Source organism: Amblyraja radiata, chromosome 4 (assembly GCF_010909765.2).
Source record: "Amblyraja radiata isolate CabotCenter1 chromosome 4, sAmbRad1.1.pri, whole genome shotgun sequence".
Lineage (NCBI taxonomy): Eukaryota > Metazoa > Chordata > Chondrichthyes > Rajiformes > Rajidae > Amblyraja > Amblyraja radiata.
Window position 1 is genome coordinate 22,692,658 of NC_045959.1, and position 22,929 is coordinate 22,715,586.

Below are 22,929 nucleotides of genomic sequence, written 5' to 3' on the forward strand. Positions count from 1 at the left end.
ATGCTTTTAGAACCAGATTGCCCACAAACCATGGTTGGTGCAAATGGCTCTCATTTATCACATAGATTTAGTTCAGTTTCATTTAGAGATACAGCATGGAAACAGGCCCTTCGGCCCAGAGTCCACGCTGACCAGCGATCCCTGCACATTAACACTTTCCTGCACACACTAGGGACAATTTATACACCAAGCCAATTAACCTACAAACCTGTACGTCTTTGGAGTGTGGGAAGAAACCGAAGATCTCGGAGAAAACCCACGCACTCACGGGAAGAACGTACAAACTCCATACAGACAAGACCCGTAGTCGGGATCAAACCCAGGTCTCTGGCGCTGCAAGCTTTGTAAGGCAGCAACTCTACCGCTGCGCCACCGTGCCGCAATTTCATTGGCTATAAACCAAAATGTGCTGTTCTGATGCTATAAAAGGCATTGTACAAATACAAGCTCTTTTTTTCTCATTCAACATCAGTCTGCCCAAGTCATTACCTGTGTGTGTTCGCTGATGTGCTTTCAAAACACCTGAGGATACAAAACATCGATTGCACTGAAGACATTTGAAGGGCTTTTCACCTGTGTGCGAACGTACATGTTGCTTTAGATGGCTTGACTTCTTGAAACCTTTGGTACAGAACTCACACCTAGGTTATGCAAGAGCGGGGGGGGAAAAATGGGTAAAATAAGGCACCAGTCTTTTAAATATCTTCAGAAGTAGAGACTAATTAAAGAGAAACATGGGGAAAATAAAAAATTAAAGTGTAAAATACAGATTAAACACATGAAAACCACAAGAAATAGGAACATGTCCATCCAAACCCTCAAGCCTATTCTGCCATTGATATCATGACTAATCTAACTGTTGCTTTCTATCCCCACAACCCTTCTTTCTCTTACTGATTAAATATATATCTCAGCTTTGAATATATTCAAGGATTTCGCCTCCAAAGATTCGTAACCCTTTACAGACCAAAAATCTCTTCTATATCTTAGTCTTAAACATACAACTACTATTTTGATATTATGTCAATTCCCTTTCACAAAGTCAGGCTGACCCTGCGCATGACTTGGATTATGACTTTACACGTGTTTTACTGAAGCCTCCTTCATAACACATTCATTGGCCCAATAATAAACAATGGGTTAACCAGTGTACAATTGCCATTTTTGTCTCCTAACCTTTTTGTGTAAGGGTACCACATTGGCAGTTTTGCAATTGTTCAGTTTCTAAGAATTTTTTGAAGTAAATATCTAAAGCATCCACTAACTCTACAGCCACTGCTTTTAAAATACAGATATGCAATTTATCTTCATTGTACCTCGTTTGCATGGCTATTATTAATTCTCCAGTGACAGGTAAAGAATTCCCTTATTTTTTCCTATAGCTTGGCTCTGATGCTAATATCACTGCTAACAGCATCTTTTTCCTGCTATCTTTACCTCCATCCAAACCAACTCTGCATTTGATAAGCCTGGATTACCTTTTACAATTGTTCTTTTATCACGATCTGAAACCACACCATCACATTCCTGTCTGTCCCTCCCAAACGTTAAATATCCTTGAATATTAAATTTCCAACTTTGATATCCTTCTACCCATCGACTCCGTAATAGCCATCAGATCACACCCGTTTATTGCGACTTGTGCTACGATAATGGCAGTAGGTTAAAAACAGGTACATCTTGGAAACATGGTTAGAGCGGTGTTTATGGCACCTGAAGAGTAATCTAGAGGCCTGGACTAACGATCCACCGATTTTCCAAATCGCTCAACAGCAGCTGGGAAATTCAATTTCTCTTGACTAGCTAACATCAATGAGGACGACAATGAAACTACCAAATTCATTCATTTCATCTGACACATCCTGCTCACTGGCATACTTTTGGATAGGAAATGTGCCATCCTCTCCCAGTTGGCCTTCATCCCACACCCAATTCAGTTGAAAGTTAATTATTCTCCAAAATAACCAGTTACTTGATGGGTCAATAAATATTAGGCTTGCGAGCAATGCCCTTATCCCATTAATGAATTAAGGAGGTCACAGTGAAATAGCAAATAATCACAGGGCTGCACTGTACAGTCTATACCTCACAAATTCAGCGACCTGGCTTCAATCCTGACCTCTGGTCCACTCTGTAGAATTGGCCACTATAAATTGCCCTGAGTTTGTCAGTTTAGAGTAGGGGGGGGGGGGGGGGGGGGGATGATGTGCAAAATGGATGGTTGATAGCCAGCATGGGCACAGTTATTACATGATATATGACTCTATAAGGACTCCTAAGCATGAGCAAATGTCAGGTGCTCGAGGGCAAGGCCATCATCATGGCTTTCTTTTGTTAACAATGGAGAAGGGGTAAAATTGAGAGGAGTTTCACTTTGAGAATCCTGTGCAGCATCTGGCTTGGGAGCTGCTGGGTGGAATCTTGTCTCCATTACCTCAGGTGGAGTCCACAAAAATGGGTCCAAACATAAATAAAAATACCATACACAAACATAACAACGTTGGATCCATTGCTCAGTGGAGCTTAGGATTGTGCTGTAAAGTTGCCAGAAATACTTTGTAGATGATCAACGCAACCGGGTATTTGTGTCCATCTAACAACAGAATAGGGGCGGCACAGTAGTGCAGCGGTGGAGTTACATGCCAGAAACACGGGTTCCATTCTGACTATGGTGCTGTCTGTACGGAGTTTATACGTTTTCCCTGTGACTGCGTGGGTTTTCTCTGGGTGCTCCAGTTTCTTCCCACACTCAAAGACGTACGGGTTTGTAGGTTAATTGGCCTCGGTAAAATTGTAAATCACCCCTAGTGGGAAGGATAGTGTTGGTGTACAGGGTGATCGCTGGTCGGCGTGAACTCAGTGGGCTGAAGGGTGTGTTTCCGTGCTGTGGCTCCAAGTCCAAGTCTAAATGGACCATGGTTTGATGACATCAAACAGCATAGTACTCTCAATAGGAATTATGTGGTCATATCCTATCCTAAATACAGGAGGTGATGGCAGAAAACAAGTGTTATCATGAAGACAAGTGTGACACTCATGGTATTATTCTTAGAAACATAGATAATAGGTGCAGGAGTAGGCCATTCGGCCCTTCGAGCCTGCACCGCCATTCAATACGATCATGGCTGATCATCCAACTCAGTATCCTGTACCTGCCTTCTCTCCATACCCCCTGATCCCTTTAGCCAAAAGGGCCACATCTAACTCCCTCTTAAATATAGCCAATGAACTGGCATCAACTAACTTCTGTGGCAGAGAATTCCACAGATTCACCACTCTCTGTGTGAATTATTTTTTCTCATCTCGGTCCTAAAAGACTTCCCCCATATCCTTAAATTGTGACTCCTTGTTCTGGACTCCCCCAACATCGGGAACAATCTTCCTGCATCTAGCCTGTCCAACCCCTTAAGAATTTTGTACGTTTCTATAAGGTCCCCCCTCAATCTTCTAAATTCTAGCGAGTACAAGTCGAATCTTAAGGCGATAAGACCAGCATCTTTGCCATAAACTGGCAAATAATGACTAGCATCTCCTCTGGTCAGTAAAAGAGCCTTTTTGAGATAAATGGATGTTATAAGACAGAATATAAATGCAGTAGATGCCTGTGAGGAAGTGTTCCGCATAATGGAACACAAACGATCCATTGTAACTGACCTATATGTTCGTCTGACATGGTCCTCATTATCAGAATGGAATGCTGAGCGATGGCTTTGAAGATGCAAGGCTCCTGGTGATGGCTCATGTAATAGTCGTGGGGTCTATAGAATGCACAGAAAAGCAAGAAGTTAAAAATATCAGCCATTACATTTTGCCACATCATTCAATTGTAACAAGTTGGACTGCATCCATTTACAGGGTTATACGATTCAAAATTACAGTACAAGGGAGATTCAGCCATTGCACAAGTGTAAGAATTCTCTCACTTATTTCAATGTAATCTCCTGTTTCTCACATGATCATCAAATCCTTCCAGGGGTGGCACAGTGCAGCACAATGGTGCAGCAGTAGAGTTGCTGCCTTAGGGCACCAGAAACCTCCATTCAATCCTGACTACGGGTGCTGTTTGCACGTTCTCCCTTTGACCGCTTGGGTTTTCTCCCGGTGCTCCAGTTTCCTCCCACATTCCAACGACATACAAGGTTGTAGATTAATTGGCTTCTGTAAATTGCCCCTAATGTGTACGATAGATCAGCCATGATCACAATGAATCGCGGTGCTGGCTCGAAGGGCCGAATGGCCTCCTGCTGCACCTATTTTCCATGTTTCTAATGTGTGGGTGACGGCTGGTCGGGGCAGACTCAGTGGACCGTTTCCACACTTTATCTCTAAACTAAACTAAACGTATGCTTGGGAGTAATTTATTGCTGTGAATCACCACATCTTTGCGATGTTGGAGGAAGTCAAGAGCATCCAGGAAAAACCTATGCCATCACAAGTTAAACCCTTCTCACGGTGCGAGTCCACCCACGAGTGATCCCGAGTTAAAAGCAAATCAAACTCGTGGTAATCACGTAGAATTAACGTAGCGGGAACGTCGGAACTCGTGGACGTAACTTAGCGACTCTTAACGCTAACGGCAGGTACTCGGCAAACTTGTTAACTCGTGAACATTTTTCAACATGTTGAAATATTTCCACGAGTCAAATTTACTCTTGAAGGAAAAATTTGAAACTTTTAAACTCGTTGTAATACCGTAGTAGCCCGTGAGTTTACCGTAGTGACTTGTGAGTAACTCATGGGTTTGGCCTGAGTGCGAGAAGTGAAATGTTGAAGATTAGCCAGATCCCGCTGAGTTACTCTAGCTTCTTGATAAATGAATCGTCGGAAGCTCCTTTGTGGCGTGTTGCTATTCAGAGTTTTAAGTGTATTTGTACTAACCCGTACAATATGCTTGCCAAAGATAGGAGGTGTTCAGTGGGGAAGTTCACAAGATAAGTTCACAAGTTTAAGAAAGAACTGCAGATGCTGGAAAATCGAAGGTAGACAAAAGTGTTGGAGAAACTCAGCGGGTGCGGCAGCATCTATGGAGCAAAGGAAATAGGCAGCGTTTCGGGCCGAAATCCTTCTTCAGACTGAAGAAGGGTTTTGGCCCGAAACGTTGCCTATTTCCTTCGCTCCATAGATGCTGCCGCATCCGCAAATAAGTTCACAAGCTGCATTGGTAATTAAGACCAGAGTTATTTTTGTGTGTTATGTAAAATAAATTAATTTCAGGTTCTTTACATCAAAGTATTCTCCTAAAAGGCTACCCACAACTTTACGTTGTAAATGGGTTGGTTTCAGTCCAGCAAAAACACACAAGTCCTTAATGACATTTCTAAGAAACACAGCGAGAGAGTGTGAGATGTAGATGGGATATGACTCCAATTTTTAACTAACCCCTGTGTTCGTGTATTCATATTTTTCCACTAAATTATGGTATCTACACCGGATGAAAGTCTACCATACAATATAGGAAAACATTCTCATATTTACAATTAAGGGCCAATTGTATTCGGGTTTTTAATAAAAACTCAGTTTACCCGAGTTCAAATTGAAACTTGGGCCAGGCGCTGGGAAACTCTAGGACGCCACTGCTGAAGAAAACATCTGAGCTCTGTCTTTCATTCAGAGGTTCGCGGGCGGGCTAGCTGGGGTGACTGTAGGGCTCTGAAAACTATGTTTCCCAGGGCTGGGGTGATTGTGGAAGGGGTGGTTTCTGGCATATCTGCCCAATCAGCAATGTTTTGAGCCGCTGCTTTTAATACAGTTTAAAGTCGCGAAGGTGGGACGGCTGCTCTGACGGACATACTGGATGAGTAGAGAGACACACACTGCTATCCCTCTGGTCTACAGACCTTGCTGTCGGGGGAAAAAATAACATTAATGTTCAATTTACCTAATCTTTTTGTTAGAGGTTTACCAACGTTTTGATGAGAGATAAATTAAGGGAATAAAACAATCTTACTAGACACAAAAAGCTGGAGTAACTCAGCCAAGCCGGCAGCATCTCTGGAGAGAAGGGTAGAAATGTTTTTTCAGTCTGAAGAAGGGACTCGACCAGAAACGTCACCCATTCCTTCTCTCCATAAATGCTGCATGTCCCGCTGAGTTACTCCAGCATTTTGTGTCTATCTTCAGTGTAAACCAGCATCTGCAGTTCCTCCCGACACAAAACAGCCTATGCCTTTCAATGATTGATGCCAGACCTTGAACAAATGCAGTTCAAATGGACTTTTGAATGCAATTTTGAAAGGATTGTTTCTTGAAACAAACTGCTCTAAAAGTTTGAAGGAAACAATTGCAGATACTAGTTTAAACCAAAGATAGACACAAAATGATGGACTAACTCAGCTGGTCAGGCAGCATCTCTGGAGAAAAGAAATAGGTGATGTTTCGGGTCGAGATCGTTCTTCAGGCTGGGTCTTTTTATAGTGAAAAAAAAACTGCATGACATCATTTTTACCATGCGATGATTTTTCCACACGTCGGTAGTCGTTGGCTCAAGAGTAACTCGGGAGAGGAACTTGGTAACTCGGGAGGGGAACTTGGTACATCGCAGAAATGAGAAGTAAACGGCAAATTTAGACATACACGTGGGAACTTGTTTAAACTCATGATCATAAACTTGGAACCTCGTAGACAACCACGAGTTTGATTTTTTCTTTCACTCGGGATCACTCGTGGGTGGACTCGCAGCGTGAGACAGGGCCTTTAGGATACAGACACTCCACACAGAGAGCACCAGTTACGATTGAAGCAGAGTGACTGGAGCTGTGCGGCAGCAGCATTGCCTGTGTATCACTGTGTTGCCCTACTATTATTTCACAATTATAGATTGGAAGATTTATGTAGAAAAAACTCATAGGAGCATACAAATTTATGAAGTTTTGCAGGTAGCTAATAAAGATTTGGATGGTTGACATTACTGAGTATATCACACTGTTCATACCCAAATACCAAAACACTAAGTGATGCAGCTCAACTCAAACAGAAGTTCAGTCATTAATGCTCAAAGTACCTCAGCATTTGGGAATGGGAATCATGGGTGACTAATAGTAAGATTAAACGAGAACTTACCAGTTTGAATTTTGATCTTGATTTTATGAGGAGTTACGATGAGCGATTACGTGAAGAAGGGCCATCCGTCTGCGTGCGCGTCAATCTTCAAAGCAGCGGTGTTAAATCACAGATAAAAAGAAGACCTGAGAATAGTAAGATTGAAGAAACTAGAACTTCCATGTGACCTTGATAATATGAGGGTGGGAGCGGTGGGCATGTAATCGCTCATCATAACTCCTCATAAAATCAAGATCAAACTTCAAACTGGTAAGTTCTCGTTTAATCTTACTATTTTACTTCGGAGTCACGTGAGTGACTACGTGAAGATTTCAAAGCTCTGTGATTTTACGCCGGTTACGAATCCAGGCGTCACACACTGAATGGATTGACCATGGATGCGTGTAATCATTAAAGCATTCAGACATTACGTAGTTAAGTAAGGACACTGATGCTTTAAATGAAAGAAAAGTTTTTAAAAACTAGTTTCCCCTCCCAACCTTGGGGGTAAACTATGGGACAGAACTTAAAATGGTACGTGCAAACACCCCCAGGTTTGTTATAAAACCGGTGGACCGTTATTTCATTCGTCCATCCTGCAGCCACTAGGATGTTGTCAAGAGGCACGTCCATTGCTCTTGCTGCCGACGTAGATGCAGCCCTGGTGGAGTGAGGTTTAACCATATGAACGTTCACTCTGTTACCGCCATTACATAGAAGTTAGGTGCTAAGTTAGTTACTAGTTAGTTACCCCTTTGACCATCTGGAGATGGTTTGTGTTGACACCTTCTGGTCTGTTCTGAGCCTCTGTGGTTCTCCGTAACTCTCAGATAGTGGTGTTAGTATGTTACCACACACACAACCGTAGGCCCTCTGGATATGCCAAGAACTGGATCTCCATCCCTGGCATTCCTGGCCTGCTATGTTTATATCAGGTTCCTGATTACGAATGTTATGTTGTTCATATTGGTGGTCATGTGGTCCAACCGTAGCTTTTGCAGTGTCTGGACTCTTTGTCAGCATACCACCTTCAGGGTTAGTTATAGGCGGTCCCCACTGTCAAAGTAGGGTTAGTACCACGCTCACATCCCATGTCCGTGTACATTGGTCTTAGAGGTATTAGATTGTAAATTCTCTTCATGAATTTTGTTGTAAAGGGGTGCGTTCCTATTGACCTGTGCCCTGCTTGCAGCATCAGATAGGAGGAAAGTGCGCCTCTGGCACTATTGATTGCACTATAACTTTGTTTATAGTTATAGTACAGAGTTGATAGGAAACTCCAAGACATCTGTTATCCGAACTGTGTTGTATTTGTTCGGACAGTCCTATGCCTTGAAATGGCCTCCTCAGAATCTGCAGACCACCAAGTTAATACGTTCGTGTAGTGGATGATTTCTCCCTGTAACTGGGTTCACTAGGAGGTCCTTGCTCTTGGGTACAGCCATAACTGGCTGGACTATAGTTCCCAAAATTTTTGGGGACCAGGCTTGAGTAGGCCAATCTGGCACTACCAATATGCCTGTGGCTTAGTCTTGCTTGATTTTGGTCAAGCATCGGTTTGTGAGACAATTTTGCGGAAAGCATGCATAAACAATCCTCCCCAATTGAGGGAGAAAGCATCCACTGCCTTTGTTCCTGGATCCTGCTTGCAGGACACATATCTGGGTAATTGATGGTTTAGTCTAGATGCAAATAGATCAAATCTGGTATGCCAAATCGTGTAGTTATTTCGTTAAATACTGCCTGATTCAACATCCATTCTGTGTTGTTATTAAACATCCGTGATCCAGCATCTGTCAACGTGTTATATCTACCTCATAGATTTCCCAAATATTCCTCTTGATACACCAGTGCCAAATGAGGTTCGACAATCTATCGTAAGATACAGATTTTACACCACCCTTGTTAGTGGATATGTGCCACCGCAGTGGTGTTATCAATCTGAATTTGAACTGTTGCATATTGCTACAGAACCCCTTGAGTCCAAATTGTGCCCCCAACAATTCTGGGTAATTGATTCCATGTGTTGGGGAATTACAGACTCCTGCTCATTCCATCTGCCCCCACAGCTCTAGACTGTGTTAGTGGCTCCCCATCCTTAGCCGCTAGCATAGGTCTGAAGAACCCTTGATGGCTTTCAAGCAAATTTACTTTGAGCTTTCTCACGTTCGTTATCCACCGTAGTTATTCAACAATGGCCTCTGCTGGCAATCCATAGTTTTGCCAATTTTGCCTGCATGGAATCTGAGTGTTCGTTCCTTTACTCGCTGTAATTCTGGTAATGCAAAGGCCCGTACTGCTGGGAATGCGGCTACTATTTGCCAATTACACTCGCTATTTGCCTGATAGATGGCTAGTATTTGACTATCAGGTCATAGCAGGCTTGATTAATATAGTCGTTTGCCCCTAGGCAAAGTCACCAACATATTTACTGTTTTTGATAGTAAATTCTAGGTAATCAATTACCCTTGAATGTGTCAATTTTGATTTAACTGGATGGATGAGATAACCAATTCTATCAAACAGGGTTTTGGTTTGCTTTGACTGATGCTTCTGCCAATTCTTGGTGACTCCAAAATGAAATTGTCCAAATATGCCATTACTATGTGGTTCTGAGACCTTTGTAGACCCAGAATTGGTTTCCGTAGTTTTGTCAATAGTCTAGGAGCTGATGTCAACCCATTTGGCAGATCCATACCATCCAGTTAAACTTCAAATATCTCCTGTTCTTAGTGAATAGACACCGAATAGTATGCATCTTTGAGGTCGATGCATGTCATGTGACCATTTTATAGGAAGCTCCTATAAAACAGTAGTTAGACCGTAACAAAATTACTGTTTCTAAAAGTCTATACTGCACAAATGAGTTAAACCTGGATGAAGTGACATCCTCCATCTGTCACATGTCCTGAATGGCAATCCTGCCCAAAATTACTGGGCCTGCCTCGAAGACAATTCCAGTCCGAGTTCCAAGTCTGCTTGGAACCTGTGTATGTTGTGCAGTAAAATTATCACGTTATTATCTGGCTTTTTATTTATTTATTTATTTATTTTTAAACCAGTTCTGAAATTTCATGTTATTGTCATTTTGAACAAGAACACAAGAGTAAATTACAAACATGTAACTGCTCCACAATCCCTTGTTTCAGTAAACCCAGACCCACCTACCTCCATGGCTACCGGTGGTGTTGTGGTAAGCCCAAAGGCCCCTGATGCGGATTCCTTTTCTCTCCTTGATTGGGAGTAGGACTGGTAAGGAGTGTGGATTCCATGTTTCTCCCGACCTCTGCTTGGGTCTGGTCTGAAAACCTCATCATACTGAGCCTGCCTTGTAGAACAATTCTGGCCATTATTTTGAGTCTGCCTTGAAAGACGACTCTGATCGTATTTCCGTGCCCAGCTTTCAAGCTACCACCGGATTCAGTGAACCGCTTACCCCCTATGGAGGTGTGGGGTGTGTTGTCGCCTATGCGGATATTCTGCCAACTGCTGGCTCTTGAGGCCATATGCATGCTTCAGTATGTTCATACTTTAAATTCGAGATCAGTTACCTACTGATCATTCACACTCCCCTACACTGAGAGTGAGGTTCGTAGGCAGCCCTGAAAACAGGTGCTGCCGCAGGCCCCTGAGGATACCTGTGCTGACATGGCCCTTCCAGTGGACCTAATTGAGATTCTAGCTTTGGTCAGACTGAAATGGACCATGAATGCTCCTCTCCTCAGAGCAGGAGACATTTGTGCAGCCCTGAAAACAGGTGCTGCTGCCTGCAGGTTCTCCATAATACCCGGGCTGTCAAGAGCTAGATTCCATCCAGGGAAGCACCCAGTGGAACCTGGATGATTGCAGAAGCACTTATTTTCTGTTTGTTTGTATGGAAGCTTATTATTCCTTTTATGTAAAGCATTTTGGTGTTGACTTAAACAGTGCAATATAAGTAAACTTACTTACTTACTTCCTTTCTTCTGCTTGTCCCTGGGAAGGTTTCCCCCCCCTCTTCTTTGTACTCTGATTCAGAGTGGTTTCTTCCACATGTAGTTCCCCCTCCAATGGGGAAGACATTGGGCTGCCCCATGTGCGAGGCTCCCGACACCGGCACTGCTGTAGGCCGTGCTGATACTGCTCCCTCCCTTGGAGCAGATCATTGTTGGAGCAACTTCTCCATATGTTGCTCCATGTGGGAGAAGTCGTCCTCAGACGCTCTCCGTTGAGGGAGGGTATCCCTCTTCCCCGGACTCATCTGAGTCAACGGGTTCGTTTAGACTTGTGGGTGGTATTACGTCCCGCAGGTTAACCACGGAGCTCCTGCTCCCGCGCAAAGTCTCCTGCCGATTTTGCTGTCGGCGCTAATGTCGGGAAGCGAGGCTCCCGGCACCGGCACTGCTGTAGGCCGTGCTGATGCTGCTCCCTACCTTGGAGCAGATCATTGTTGGAGCAACTTCTCCATAAGTTGCTCAATATGGGAGAAGTCGTCCTCAGACGCTCTCCGTTGAGGGAGGGTATCCCTCTTCTCCGGACTCATCTGAGTCAACGGGTTCGTTTAGACTTGCGGGTGGCATTACGTCCCGCAGGACAACCATGGAGCTCCTGCTCCCGCGCAAAGTCTCCTGCCGATTCTGCTGTCGGCGCTAATGTCAGGAACAAGACCGTCGCCCACTATTTGGAAAGCTGCGGTCTTCGGCAGCCGACATCCCCGCGGGCCGTCTCCTCGACATCTGGGCTCTGAAAAAAACTTCAAGCCCGAAAGAACGCAGGTAAGTGATTCAACTTTCCTTACCTGCTCATCCCGACGACCTGGGAGGACTCAGTGCCTGCCAGTCGTCGTGCGTGTTGCGTTCAGACGTAATGACGCGCACGCAGACGGACGGCCCTTCTTCACGTAGTCACTCACGTGACTCCGAAGTAAAATCAACATATAGATTGAGCCACCCAATTTGGTAGCAGCACTGAAGAGGAGGATTTCCGGGAATGTATACGGGATAGTTTTTTAAACCAAAATGTAGAAGAACCGACTAAAGGACTGGCTATCCTAGACTGGGTATTGTGTAATGAGGAAGGATTAGTTAGCAATCTTGTTGTGCAAAGCCCCATGGGAAAAAGTGACCATAACATGGTGGAATTCTGCATTAGGATGAAAAGTGACATGGTTAATTCAGAGACTAAGGTCCTGAACTTAAAGAAATTAGACTCTGAAGGCATGAGACGGGAATTGGCTAGGATAGACTGGCAAATTATACTTGAAGGGTTGACGTTGGAGATGCAACAGAAAAGACTTAAAGACCGCATGGATGAACTCCAAAAATTGTTCATCCCTGTCTGGCGAAAAAATAAAACGGGGAAGGCGGCTCAAACGTGGCTAATGAGGTAAATCAAGGATTATGTTAAATCCAAGGAAAAGGCATATAAATTGGCCAGAGGAAACATCAAACCAGAGGACTGGGAGAAATTTAGAAGGGGGTAATTAAGAGGGGGGGGGGGGGGGAAAGAGCACAAAATAAAGCTTGGAGGGAATATAAAAACTAACTCTAAAAGCTTCTTTAGAAGGAAAAGATTAGTGAAGCCAAATGTAGGTCCCTTACAATCAGAGACAGGTGAATTTATAATGGGAAACAAAGAAATTGCAGAACAGTTAAACGAGTACTTTGGTTCTGTCTTCACTAAAGAAGACACAAATAATCTCCCAGAAAAACTAGGGGACCAAGGATCTAGTGGAGGGAGGAACTGAAGGGAATCAACATTAGTCAGGAAATGGTGTTAGGTAAACTGTTGGGACTGATGGCAGATAAATCCCAAGGGCCTGATGGTCTGCATCTCAGAGTACTCAAGGAGTCTCCTAGAAATCGTGGATCATTTTCCAAAGTTCTCTCGACTCTGGATCAGTTCCTGTGGACTGGAGGAAGTCAATATAACCCCACTTTATAAGAAAGGAGGGAGAGAGAAAACTGGGATTTATAGACCAGTTAGCCTTACATCAGTACTGGGGAAGATTCTTGAGTCGATTGTTAAAGATGTTACAGCGACGCATTTGGAAAGCAGTGATAGGATCTGTAAAAGTCAGCATGGATTTATGAGGTGGAAATCATGCTTGACTAATCTTCTGGAATTTTTTGAGGATGTCACAAGTAGAATGGATAAGGGAGAGCCATTGGATGTGGTGTATCTGGACTTTCAAAAAGCCTTTGACAAGGACCCACACAAGAGAATAGTGTGCAAAATGAGAGCACATGGTATTGGGGGTAGGGTATTGACATGGAGAATTGGTTGGCAGACAAGAAGCAAAGAGTAGGAATTAACGGGTCCTTTTCAGAAGCAGTAACTGGTGGAGCGCCGCAAGGCTTGGTGCTGGGACCCCAGTTATTTACAATACATATTAATGATTTAGACGAGGGAATTAAATGTGACTTCTCCAAGTTTATGAATGATACAAAGCTGGGTGGCAGTGTGAGCTGCGATAAGGATGCTATGAGGCTGCAGGGTGTCTTAGATAGGTTGGGTGAGTGTGCAGATGCATGGCGGATGCAGTATACTGTGGATAAATGTGAGGATATCCACTTTGGTGGCAAGAACAGGAAGGCAGATTATTACCTGATGGTGTCAGATTAGGAAAGGGGGAGGTGCAATATGACCTGGGTGTGCTTGTACATCAGTCACTGAAAGTAAGCATGCAGGTACAGCAGACAGTGAAGAAAGCTAATGGCATGTGGCCTTCATTGCGAGAGGATTTGAGTTTAGGAGCAAGGAGGTCCTACTGCAGTTGTACAGGGCCCTGGTGAGACCGCACCTGTAGTATTGTGTGCAATTTTGGTCTCCTCATTTAAGGAAGGACATTAGTACTATTGAGGGAATGCAGCGTAGGTTCACCAGGTTAACATATGGTGAAAGAATGGGTCGACTGGGCTTGTATTCATTGGAATTTAGAAGAATGAGAGGGGATCTTATAGAAACATATAACATTCTTAAAGGATTGGACAGGCTATATACAAGAAAAATGTTACCGATGTTGGGGGAGCCCAGAACTAGGGGGTCACAGTTTAAGAATAAGGGGTAGGCCATTTAGGACTGAGATGAGGAAAAACTTCTTCATCCAGAGAGTTGTGAATCTGTGGAATTCTCTGCCACAGAAGGCAGTGGAGGCCAATTCACTGGATGGTTTCAAGAGAGTTAGATTTAGCTCTTGGGCCTAAAGGAATCGAGGGACATGGGGAAAAAGCAGTATTGATTTTAGATGATCAGCCATAATCATATTGAATGGCGGTGCTGGCTCGAAGGGCAGAATGGCCTACTCCTGCACCCATTTTTCTATGTTTCTAATTTCCAAATTTACAAAAGCTCTGTGTGTAGAAAAATTGTTTCTGCAATTCTCCACTAAACAATCAAAATTCCCTCATTCAGAATTCCCCAACCACTGAAAATTGCTTCTTAGTGCCCGATTATTAGATTATTTTAACGTTTTGGTCAGATCATTCATATCTTCTGCTGTCAAGAGAAAACTAATTAAAATCTGAACATAATTTTACCACAAGAACGCAAACACAAGAAACTTCCACCCGTTAAGGAGAAGATACTTCATTGGCCTGTTCAGCCTTAATTGTGTTAAAACAATGATATCAGGGCACACAAAAATCATTAAATCCAGATTAATTTGGTTTGGCAGAGCTGCTCCTTCACATCTTTCATAGGGCATCTTACAACAGAGGTTTAAATGTTTTTAGGGGTCAGTTTATATGTTTTTTCGGTTAGTTTTACCATTTGGAAATTAACAATTTCAAACCTTCATAAGGGCTTTAATCTACAGACAATATTAAACAAGAGCAGTTCAAGGAATATAGGTTAAAATGTAATACTCACCACATTGATACTGTCTGTAGTAGGGACCTGAAGCAGACTCTGCTGGTGGTAACTGGGGTTGAGTGCTTGTGACTCTAAACTACTGGAATCTTGCAACTGTTGCACTGCAGTAAATTGACTCTGCTGGCCAAAGCTGTCTGTGATGGTGAAACCTAACACAAACAGTAATAAATCCATTAGCTTGTGATCTTGCAAATTTATACTTGAAGTTGGAACTGTCAAATTACTGCTCAAATGTAAATAGATTTCTAAATCCTGTTATATTAAATACAGTTTGTTAACAATTGGACTGACTGCCAGGGAGCAACTGAATCAAGTCACAAGAGAACCACACCGTTTAGAACTAGTGTCCTCCATAATGTTAGGGACAAAGACCCACCGTTTATTTATTTGCCTCTGTACTCCACAATTTGAGATTTGTAATAGAAAAAAAAATCATGTGTGTTTAAAGTGCACATTGTCAGATTTTAATAAAGGGCATTTTTAAACATTTTGGTTTCACCATGTAGAAATTACAGCAGTGTTTATACATCTGCCCGACAGATCAGAAACACTCTTCAGGAGTCAGATGTGGATTTGTCAACAGTAATACAGAGGCTATACTGCAAGATGCAAACCACTGGTTAGCCGCATAAATAGGATGGCCGGGTTACAGTTTGCCAAGAAGTACTTAAAAGAGCAACCACAGTTCTTGAAAAAGGTCTTGTGGACAGACAAGACTAACATTAACTTATATTAGAGTGATGGCAAGAGCAAAGTATGGAGGAGAGATGAAACTGCCCAAGATCCAAAGCATACCACCTTTTCTGTGAAACACGGTGGTGGGGGTGTTATGGCCTGGGCATGTATGGCTGCTGATGGTACTGGCTCACTTATTATCATGAATGATACAACTGCTGATGGTAGTAGCATAATGAATTCTGAAGTGTACAGACACATCCTATCTGCTCAAGTTAAAAAAAAGCTTCAAAACTCATTGGCCGGCAGTTCATTCGACAGCAAGACAATGATCCCAAACATACTCTAAAGCAACAAAGGAGTTTTTCAAAGCTAAAAAATGGCCAATTCTTGAGTGGCCAAGTCAATCACCCGATCTGAACCCAATTGAGCATGCCTTTTATATGCTGAAAAGAAAAGTGAAGGGGACTAGCCCCAAAACAAGCATAAGCTAAAGATTGCTGCAATACATGCCTGGCAGAGCATCACCAGGGAAGACACCCAACAACTGGTGATGTCCATGAATCGCAGACTTCAAGCAGTCATTGCGTGCAAAGGATATGCAACAAAATACTAAACATGACTACTTTCATTTACATGACATTACTGTGTCCCAAATATTATGGTGGAGGGGGGGGGGGGGTGAAACTATGTTTCAACACTGCTGTCATTTCTACCAAACTGTATAAAAATGGCCTTTATCAAAATCTGATAATGTGCACTTTAACCACATAGATAGATAAATACTTTATTAATCTCCTCAGGGACATATGATTTTTTCTATTACAATTCTCAAATTGTGGAGTACGGAGGCAAATAAATAAATGATGGGTCTGTCCCAAACATTATGGAGGGCACTGTATAATCTAGAGTTTATAGCCTTGAAATTATCCCTGCTTTTGATTTTAGTTTACAATCTAATTTTACTGTTGTCCGAATCGCCAATTTATTTCTATTCACCATGCCTGGAATTCCTTCCCGAAATCTCTGACTCTCTTTTTTGCAACCTTCATTGAAACCGGCTCCTTTGGACAAGCTTTCAGTTATGCCCTAAGATCACTTTCTATGGGTCTATGCCACTTTTTATTTGAATGACGTCCTATTACGTTTGTTGAGAGATTTTAGGTTGCCAAATAATTGCAAATTATGACCCACAAATTCAATTTCAAGACTTTAAGGAGTGTCATCCTCTTTTGAAAGTATGTCCCTTAGATAAGTATTAAAAACTTCCCAGCTCAATATACCAAAGTCTTTAGAGGCAACATGATAGGCAGTAGATAGAAAAAAAGAACTATAGAATGCAGATTACTGATTGCGGAATGCTCTGGGCACAGAGTAGGAAAATGAATCATGCAGCACACTTTATATGCCTTTATTGGCCAATATATAAAGTACAGTAGCAGGGCAACCCATGCTAGTACTATGTAAGGCATTAGGCAGGCCACAGCAAAAGTGCAGCATATGGTTCTGGTCAGTACACTATGAGAAGGATGCAACATCATGAGAGAGGGTGCAAAAGAGATTTTGGAATTGGACAGGGATAAAGAATTGCAGCTTTTAAGAGCGATTGATAAAGTTTAGGGTGAAAATAAAGTACGGCAGCACGGTGGCTCAGTGATAGAGTTGCTGCCTTACAGCACCAGAGACCCAGGTTTGATCCTGACTACAGCTGCTGTCTGTACGGCGTTTTGTACGTTCTTCCTGTGACCTGCGTGGGTTTGCTCCCACACTCCAAAGACATATAGGTTTGTGGGCCAATTGGCTTGGTAAAATTGTAAATGGTCCCTAGTGTTTGTAGGATAGCATTTGTGTGTGGAGACCGCTGGTCGGCGCAGACTCGGTGCACCGAAAGCCTCGTTTCCGCGCCATATTTCTCAAACTAAATTAAAAACTTCTCTTGTTAATGGAGTTAATAATTTTTCTTTGGGAGGGGGGGAGGATTTAAGTTAATAGGTGCAAAAAGTAGTGGAGAAATAAGGAATATAAGCTCAATTTTGACTGGCCTCAGTGTCAATGGTCTCCTACTATCATGCAAAATTGTATGATTGATCACATAAGCAATTCTGTACTTCCTATGAATAAAAATGTCCTTCATACACAAAATGCATGCAGCACCAAACAAAGAGCTAAAACCTCAAAGAATGTGATAACTCCATTAGCCATCAACTGGCGAACACAAATTACTCTCCACTGGTTCCATATGAAAAAATTGCTTTTAATTTTAACAATGCGCAGATTATGCTTACACTATCCCAAGGCAGGTTTTAATAGCAGCATGAGGATAGCAATTCAAGATTAATCTTACTTTATCATTAAGTTGAAAGAACAATAGATTTGTCTGGCAGTGTTAATATCACCAACTAAACATCCACTTAGCAATAGAATACGATAATAAGTCATGCTGTCTAGCCTAAAATTAGCTTTCTTGCAACCCATATTACCTGAGATCGCACCAGGGAGAGCTTTATGAGTCAGTGCATAGATAGTCTTGTGAGTAAGGGAGTAATACAGACCTCATCTAAGGGAACATCACAAGGTAAGTGGTTGAAGTGTCAATGGGAGCACATTTTAGAGATAGTGACCAGAGGACTGTAAATTCAAGATATTTATGGAAAGGAATAAGCTACTTTGGAAATTAAGGTCCTGAATTGGGGAATGGCCAATTTCATGGTGTACGACTGGATCTGGCAAAAGTAGAATGGGAACTAGGTCTATCGATAAGTGGGAGTCAATCACAAATGAAATAATGAGAGCTCAGGATCAAATAAGCTCCAATTAGAGTGAAATATTTAGCTAGCAAGTGCAAGGAACCCTGAATGTCAAGGAACTGGATAAAGAAAGTATGCAGCAGATGTAGAGAACTGAAAAAGGGGAACACTTCAGGACTAAATAAAGTGTACCCCAATTTTGTCTACCCTAAATAAAGTGCAGGAGGGAGAACCTCGTTTGAGGTTCAAACGAAATTTGGTTTCTGCAGTCATACACACAAGAAAAAGAACCAAGACACAACACAATTTACACAAACATCCATCACAGCAAATCTCCTCCTCACTGTGATGGAAGGCAAAGTCTTATCTCTCCCCTGCACTCCTCATTCTCCTCCCGATGTCAGAGTCAAAGCCCCCGGCGAGCGATGGTAAATAAGTCCCGCAGCAATTAAAGCCGGGCCGGGCGATGCAAGGCCACGCTCCAGGTCTTGGTGTTCAGATTCAGATTCTATTTTAATTGTCATTGTCAGTGTACAGTACAGAGACAACGAAATGCATTGTTGGAGCCCCCGGCGGGCGCTAGCAAGTTCTGCGGCCATTTAAAGCCGTGCCGGGCGATGGAAGGCCCCGCTCCAGGTAATTTTCAACCCCGCAACTCGGACGGGAGAAGTCGCCGTTGCGGAAGCCCCGAAAAGTGGTCTCCCACCAGGGACCCGCAGGCTCCCGGTGTCACCGTCCACCAGACCTGCGGTTGGAGCCTCCGAATCTCCGGGATCGGGTCGCAGCCACGCACCACCACAGCTCCACCCGCTCCGAACTCGGCCAGCTCCGCGATGGCAAGTTATTCCGCAGGCTCCGCGACTGGAGCCCCAGGTCGTTCTGGTTGGAGGCCGCTCCACGGTGCTAGGCCCCAACGACAACGGAGACCCGACAGAGAAAAGGTCGGGTTCTCCTTACAGGGAAAAGATTTTAAAAGTTTCCCCACTCCCCGCCCCCCACACACATACCCAGTTAAAAAAATAAAAATAAAAACTACATTCAAACGAGACAAAAAATAAAATAAGACAGACGGACTGCAGAGGCCGCTGCGACGTGAGTCACGCCGCCCACCCAAGCATTACCATTGGAAGATTACCAAGCAAAGAGTAGGGTTCATTAGGAAACAAACTGGCAATAGGGAAGAGGGATTTAGCGGCTATAGAGATTCAGACTCACAATAACAAAGTTATTTTTCTCCACTGAATTTTCAAAATAAAGTAGTTTACAACTGCAATAAGTTTACTTTGGCTACTGCAAGCTGAAAACACTGAAGGCTGTATGTTGCACCTTTTAACAGAGTATCATTGCACAAGTGTCAAGAGAAACAATTGTTTGTCAATTTCAAATTCTGGCCAAAGGTATTCTTAAAAGACAATGGTGTCAGATTATTGAGGGGAAGTTACATTGAATTAGTTTCCCCTCTTCCCCCGCCCTCCCCAAAACTGTTTAAAGTGAAGGCAGCATTTTTTGTTTAATATAATTTAGTGATGCAGTTGGGAAACAGGCCCTTCGGTCCCCTGAGTCCTGGGCGACCATCGATCACCATTCACATTAGACGGAGTGCGAGAACGCGGGCCTCCACCTCTATGCCAAGAAGACGGATTACATGGCATTCAACTTTGTGACCATGAGCCTTTCAAGACCAATTGCGATGCATCGCTCAAGAAAGTGGAGGCATCTATGTAAATCCAAAGAAACTGGTGGATTGGCTTGCCCCAACTTCTTATACTATTATTGGGCAACGAATATGAAAAATATAATCTATTGGTTGGACAATGCTGGCCAACAGGTAAATTGGTTAATAATGGAGAGAGAGGATTGTTCGCCTTTTAATATAGGCGCGATTCTTCTCTCTCCAATAAATTTGAAGAAAACACTATATGAGAAAAACCAGATTATCCACAGTACTTGACGAATCTGGAGACAAGTGAAATCAACCTTTAAACTGAGAAATGTATCTCTTCTTTCACCAATTGCCAATAATCCTTTGTTCAAGCCATCTATTTTAGACAAAACTTTCACATATTGGGAAAGATTAGGAATCAAAAACTCTGAGATCTTTATCAGATGGGAACTCTTCTCTCATTTCAAGAATTACAGTTGAAATATCACCTGAGAGGTAATCAATATTTCAGATACCTTCAAATTCGAGACTATCTGAAAACATATACCCAAGACTACCAATTTTTGTTGCCAGACATACTAGACGAATGTATGAATAAAAATTCGGAGTCAAACAAGTTAATATTATATCTGTATAACACCCTTTTAAATATAGAAATCCCATTGTCAGAAGTAATTAGAAGAGCGTGGGAAGATGAACTTGGCCTAAAAAGTCTAAAAGACAGATGGGAAGAAAACCTGCTATATATACACACACAATTGCTCGATTTACGTTAGGCATTCGTTAATTCAATTAAAAATACTGCACAGACTCTACTATTCAAAGTCTAAACTGAATAAAATCTTTCCAAATGTATCTCCTATTTGTGATAAATGTCTCCTTCAGGAAGCAACTATAACACATTCCTTGGCCTCTTGTATAAAGTTACATAATTTTGGAGAGGATTTTTTTTTTTAATTTCCAAAACACTAAAAACAAAATTGGACCCTGACACGGAATTTATTATTCTACGTATGCTCTGAGCTATCATTATTTCAAAGACGTTTCCTTAATTATGGCCTGATAACGGCGAAAAAACGAATACTCAAATTTTGGAAACATACACCTGTCCCTACTCTTAAAATGTGGATTATAAATATCTGAGACGCTACATCTTGAAAATATTAGACTTGTCCTAGAAGAAAAAACAGATCATTTTTCGAAAACATGGACACCATTCATTGATTTATTACAAGGATAGTATGGTACAACGCAACTTTGGAGTTAAATCTAATTACGGATTGGGTGATGGGTGGGGAGGGATGAGAGGTAGGTATATCACCACTTTTTTCTTTCTTTCTTTCTTTCTCTTTTTGTCTTTTTATTTTTCTTATTTTTTCTATTCCTTTCTTATTTCTTCTATTGACTCACTCTTTGGCTACACCACTTTGGTAGTCTAGGGGTTCTATCTTTGCACATTTCACTTTTTCTCTCTCTTGCTTTTTCTCCTTTCTTTTCTTCTAACTATAGCTAAAAGTTAAAATTGAAGCTGTACAATAACTGTATTATATCATATGCCGTTGGTTATATTTTTGTACATTTGCTTCTAATAAATAAAAATATTTTTAAAAAGTGGAGGACTTCAAGTACCAGGGAGCAAGGATGCAGAGCTCGGAGAATGACATCAAGATCCAGAAAGCACTCGCATGGAAAACCCTCAATAACATGGGGAAAATCTGGACGTCTCGGATGTCTAAGGTTCTCAAACTGAGAGTCTTCCATGCAACTGCAGAGACCATATTATTGTACGGGTGTGAGGCATGGACTCTCACTCGAGCACTGCCCAAGTCTCTCGATGGTACCTACACCCAAATGCTCAGAAAAGTTGAAAATGTCGGTTGGAGGGACCACATCACCAACTCTATGGGGAGATTCCACCTCTGACCGAGAAGATCAGGTGGAGAAGGATGAGGCTCGCTGGTCACTGCCACCGTCACCCAGAATTGCCAGCAAACGAGGTTGTGCTGTGGGAACCCACCCATGGAAGACCTAACCCGGGACGGCCAATCAAGACGATGCTGAAGGCGTTGATGGAAGACGCATGTGAAGAGTCAAAAGAGGAGCTTGCCAGCTGCATGGAGGACAGAGATGTGTGGTGTGGTGTGCCCGTCAAGGTGCCCGTCGGAAACCAGCACCACTGCGTCGCTAATTTTTTCAATGATTTATTAATAAATATTATCCCACTTTCTCATCCACTTCCTGCACACTAGGAGCAATTTTCAGAGGCCAATTAACATACTGCGCGTCTTTGGGACGAGAGGTAACTGGAGGACACAGGGAGATTGTGCAAACTACACACAGACAGCAGCCAAGATCAGGATCAAACCCAGGTCACCAGTGCTGCGAGGAAGCATCTCTACCTGCTGTGCCACTGCGTCACCCAGAATATACCCAATTTCTACTAGGCCAATTCCAAAGTAAGTTTCCAATAGTTCGCCAGTCCTCAATGAAAACTGTATTGTAGCTATATGGTTTGTGTAATACAAATAGTGCTCCCCAATTCATCACCTGCACTGTGTTCATGTTATGAAAATGCATGTTTTGAAGAACTACTGGCACTTGATTTCATCTGCTGGAATACAAGAACAGGGAGGTTCTGGCACAACTTTATAAAACATTGATTAGGCTACAGTTGGAGCAGTGTTCACCACACAAGTGGAAGAATGTAACTGCCTGGAGAGGATGCAGTGACCTAAAGGGCCTGTCCCACGAGCATGCGACCTGCATGCGGCAAGCGCGACCAAACCGGAAGCGGGGGCCGCGCGGAGGTCGAGTGATCCCCGTACAGGGCCGGTCCCACCAGCATTCGCCTGCATGCGGCGAGCGCGACCAAACCAGAAGCGGGGGCCGCGCGGAGGTAGAGTGAGTGAATGAAGTTTGAGCGAAGTCCACGGGAAGTCCGCTGCGCACGCCCGT

At 42.9% G+C, this 22,929-nt stretch overlaps 1 protein-coding gene across 1 annotated transcript in view; it reads right to left on the bottom strand.

The window, feature by feature from the left end:
- znf236 (zinc finger protein 236) overlaps positions 1–22,929 on the bottom strand; it is a 140,328-nt gene that overhangs the window by 43,248 nt on the left and 74,151 nt on the right. Inside the window, 3 exon segments of the mRNA XM_033019066.1 lie at positions 490–641; positions 3,655–3,758; positions 14,887–15,038. Coding sequence (XP_032874957.1) covers positions 490–641; positions 3,655–3,758; positions 14,887–15,038 — 408 coding nt within the window.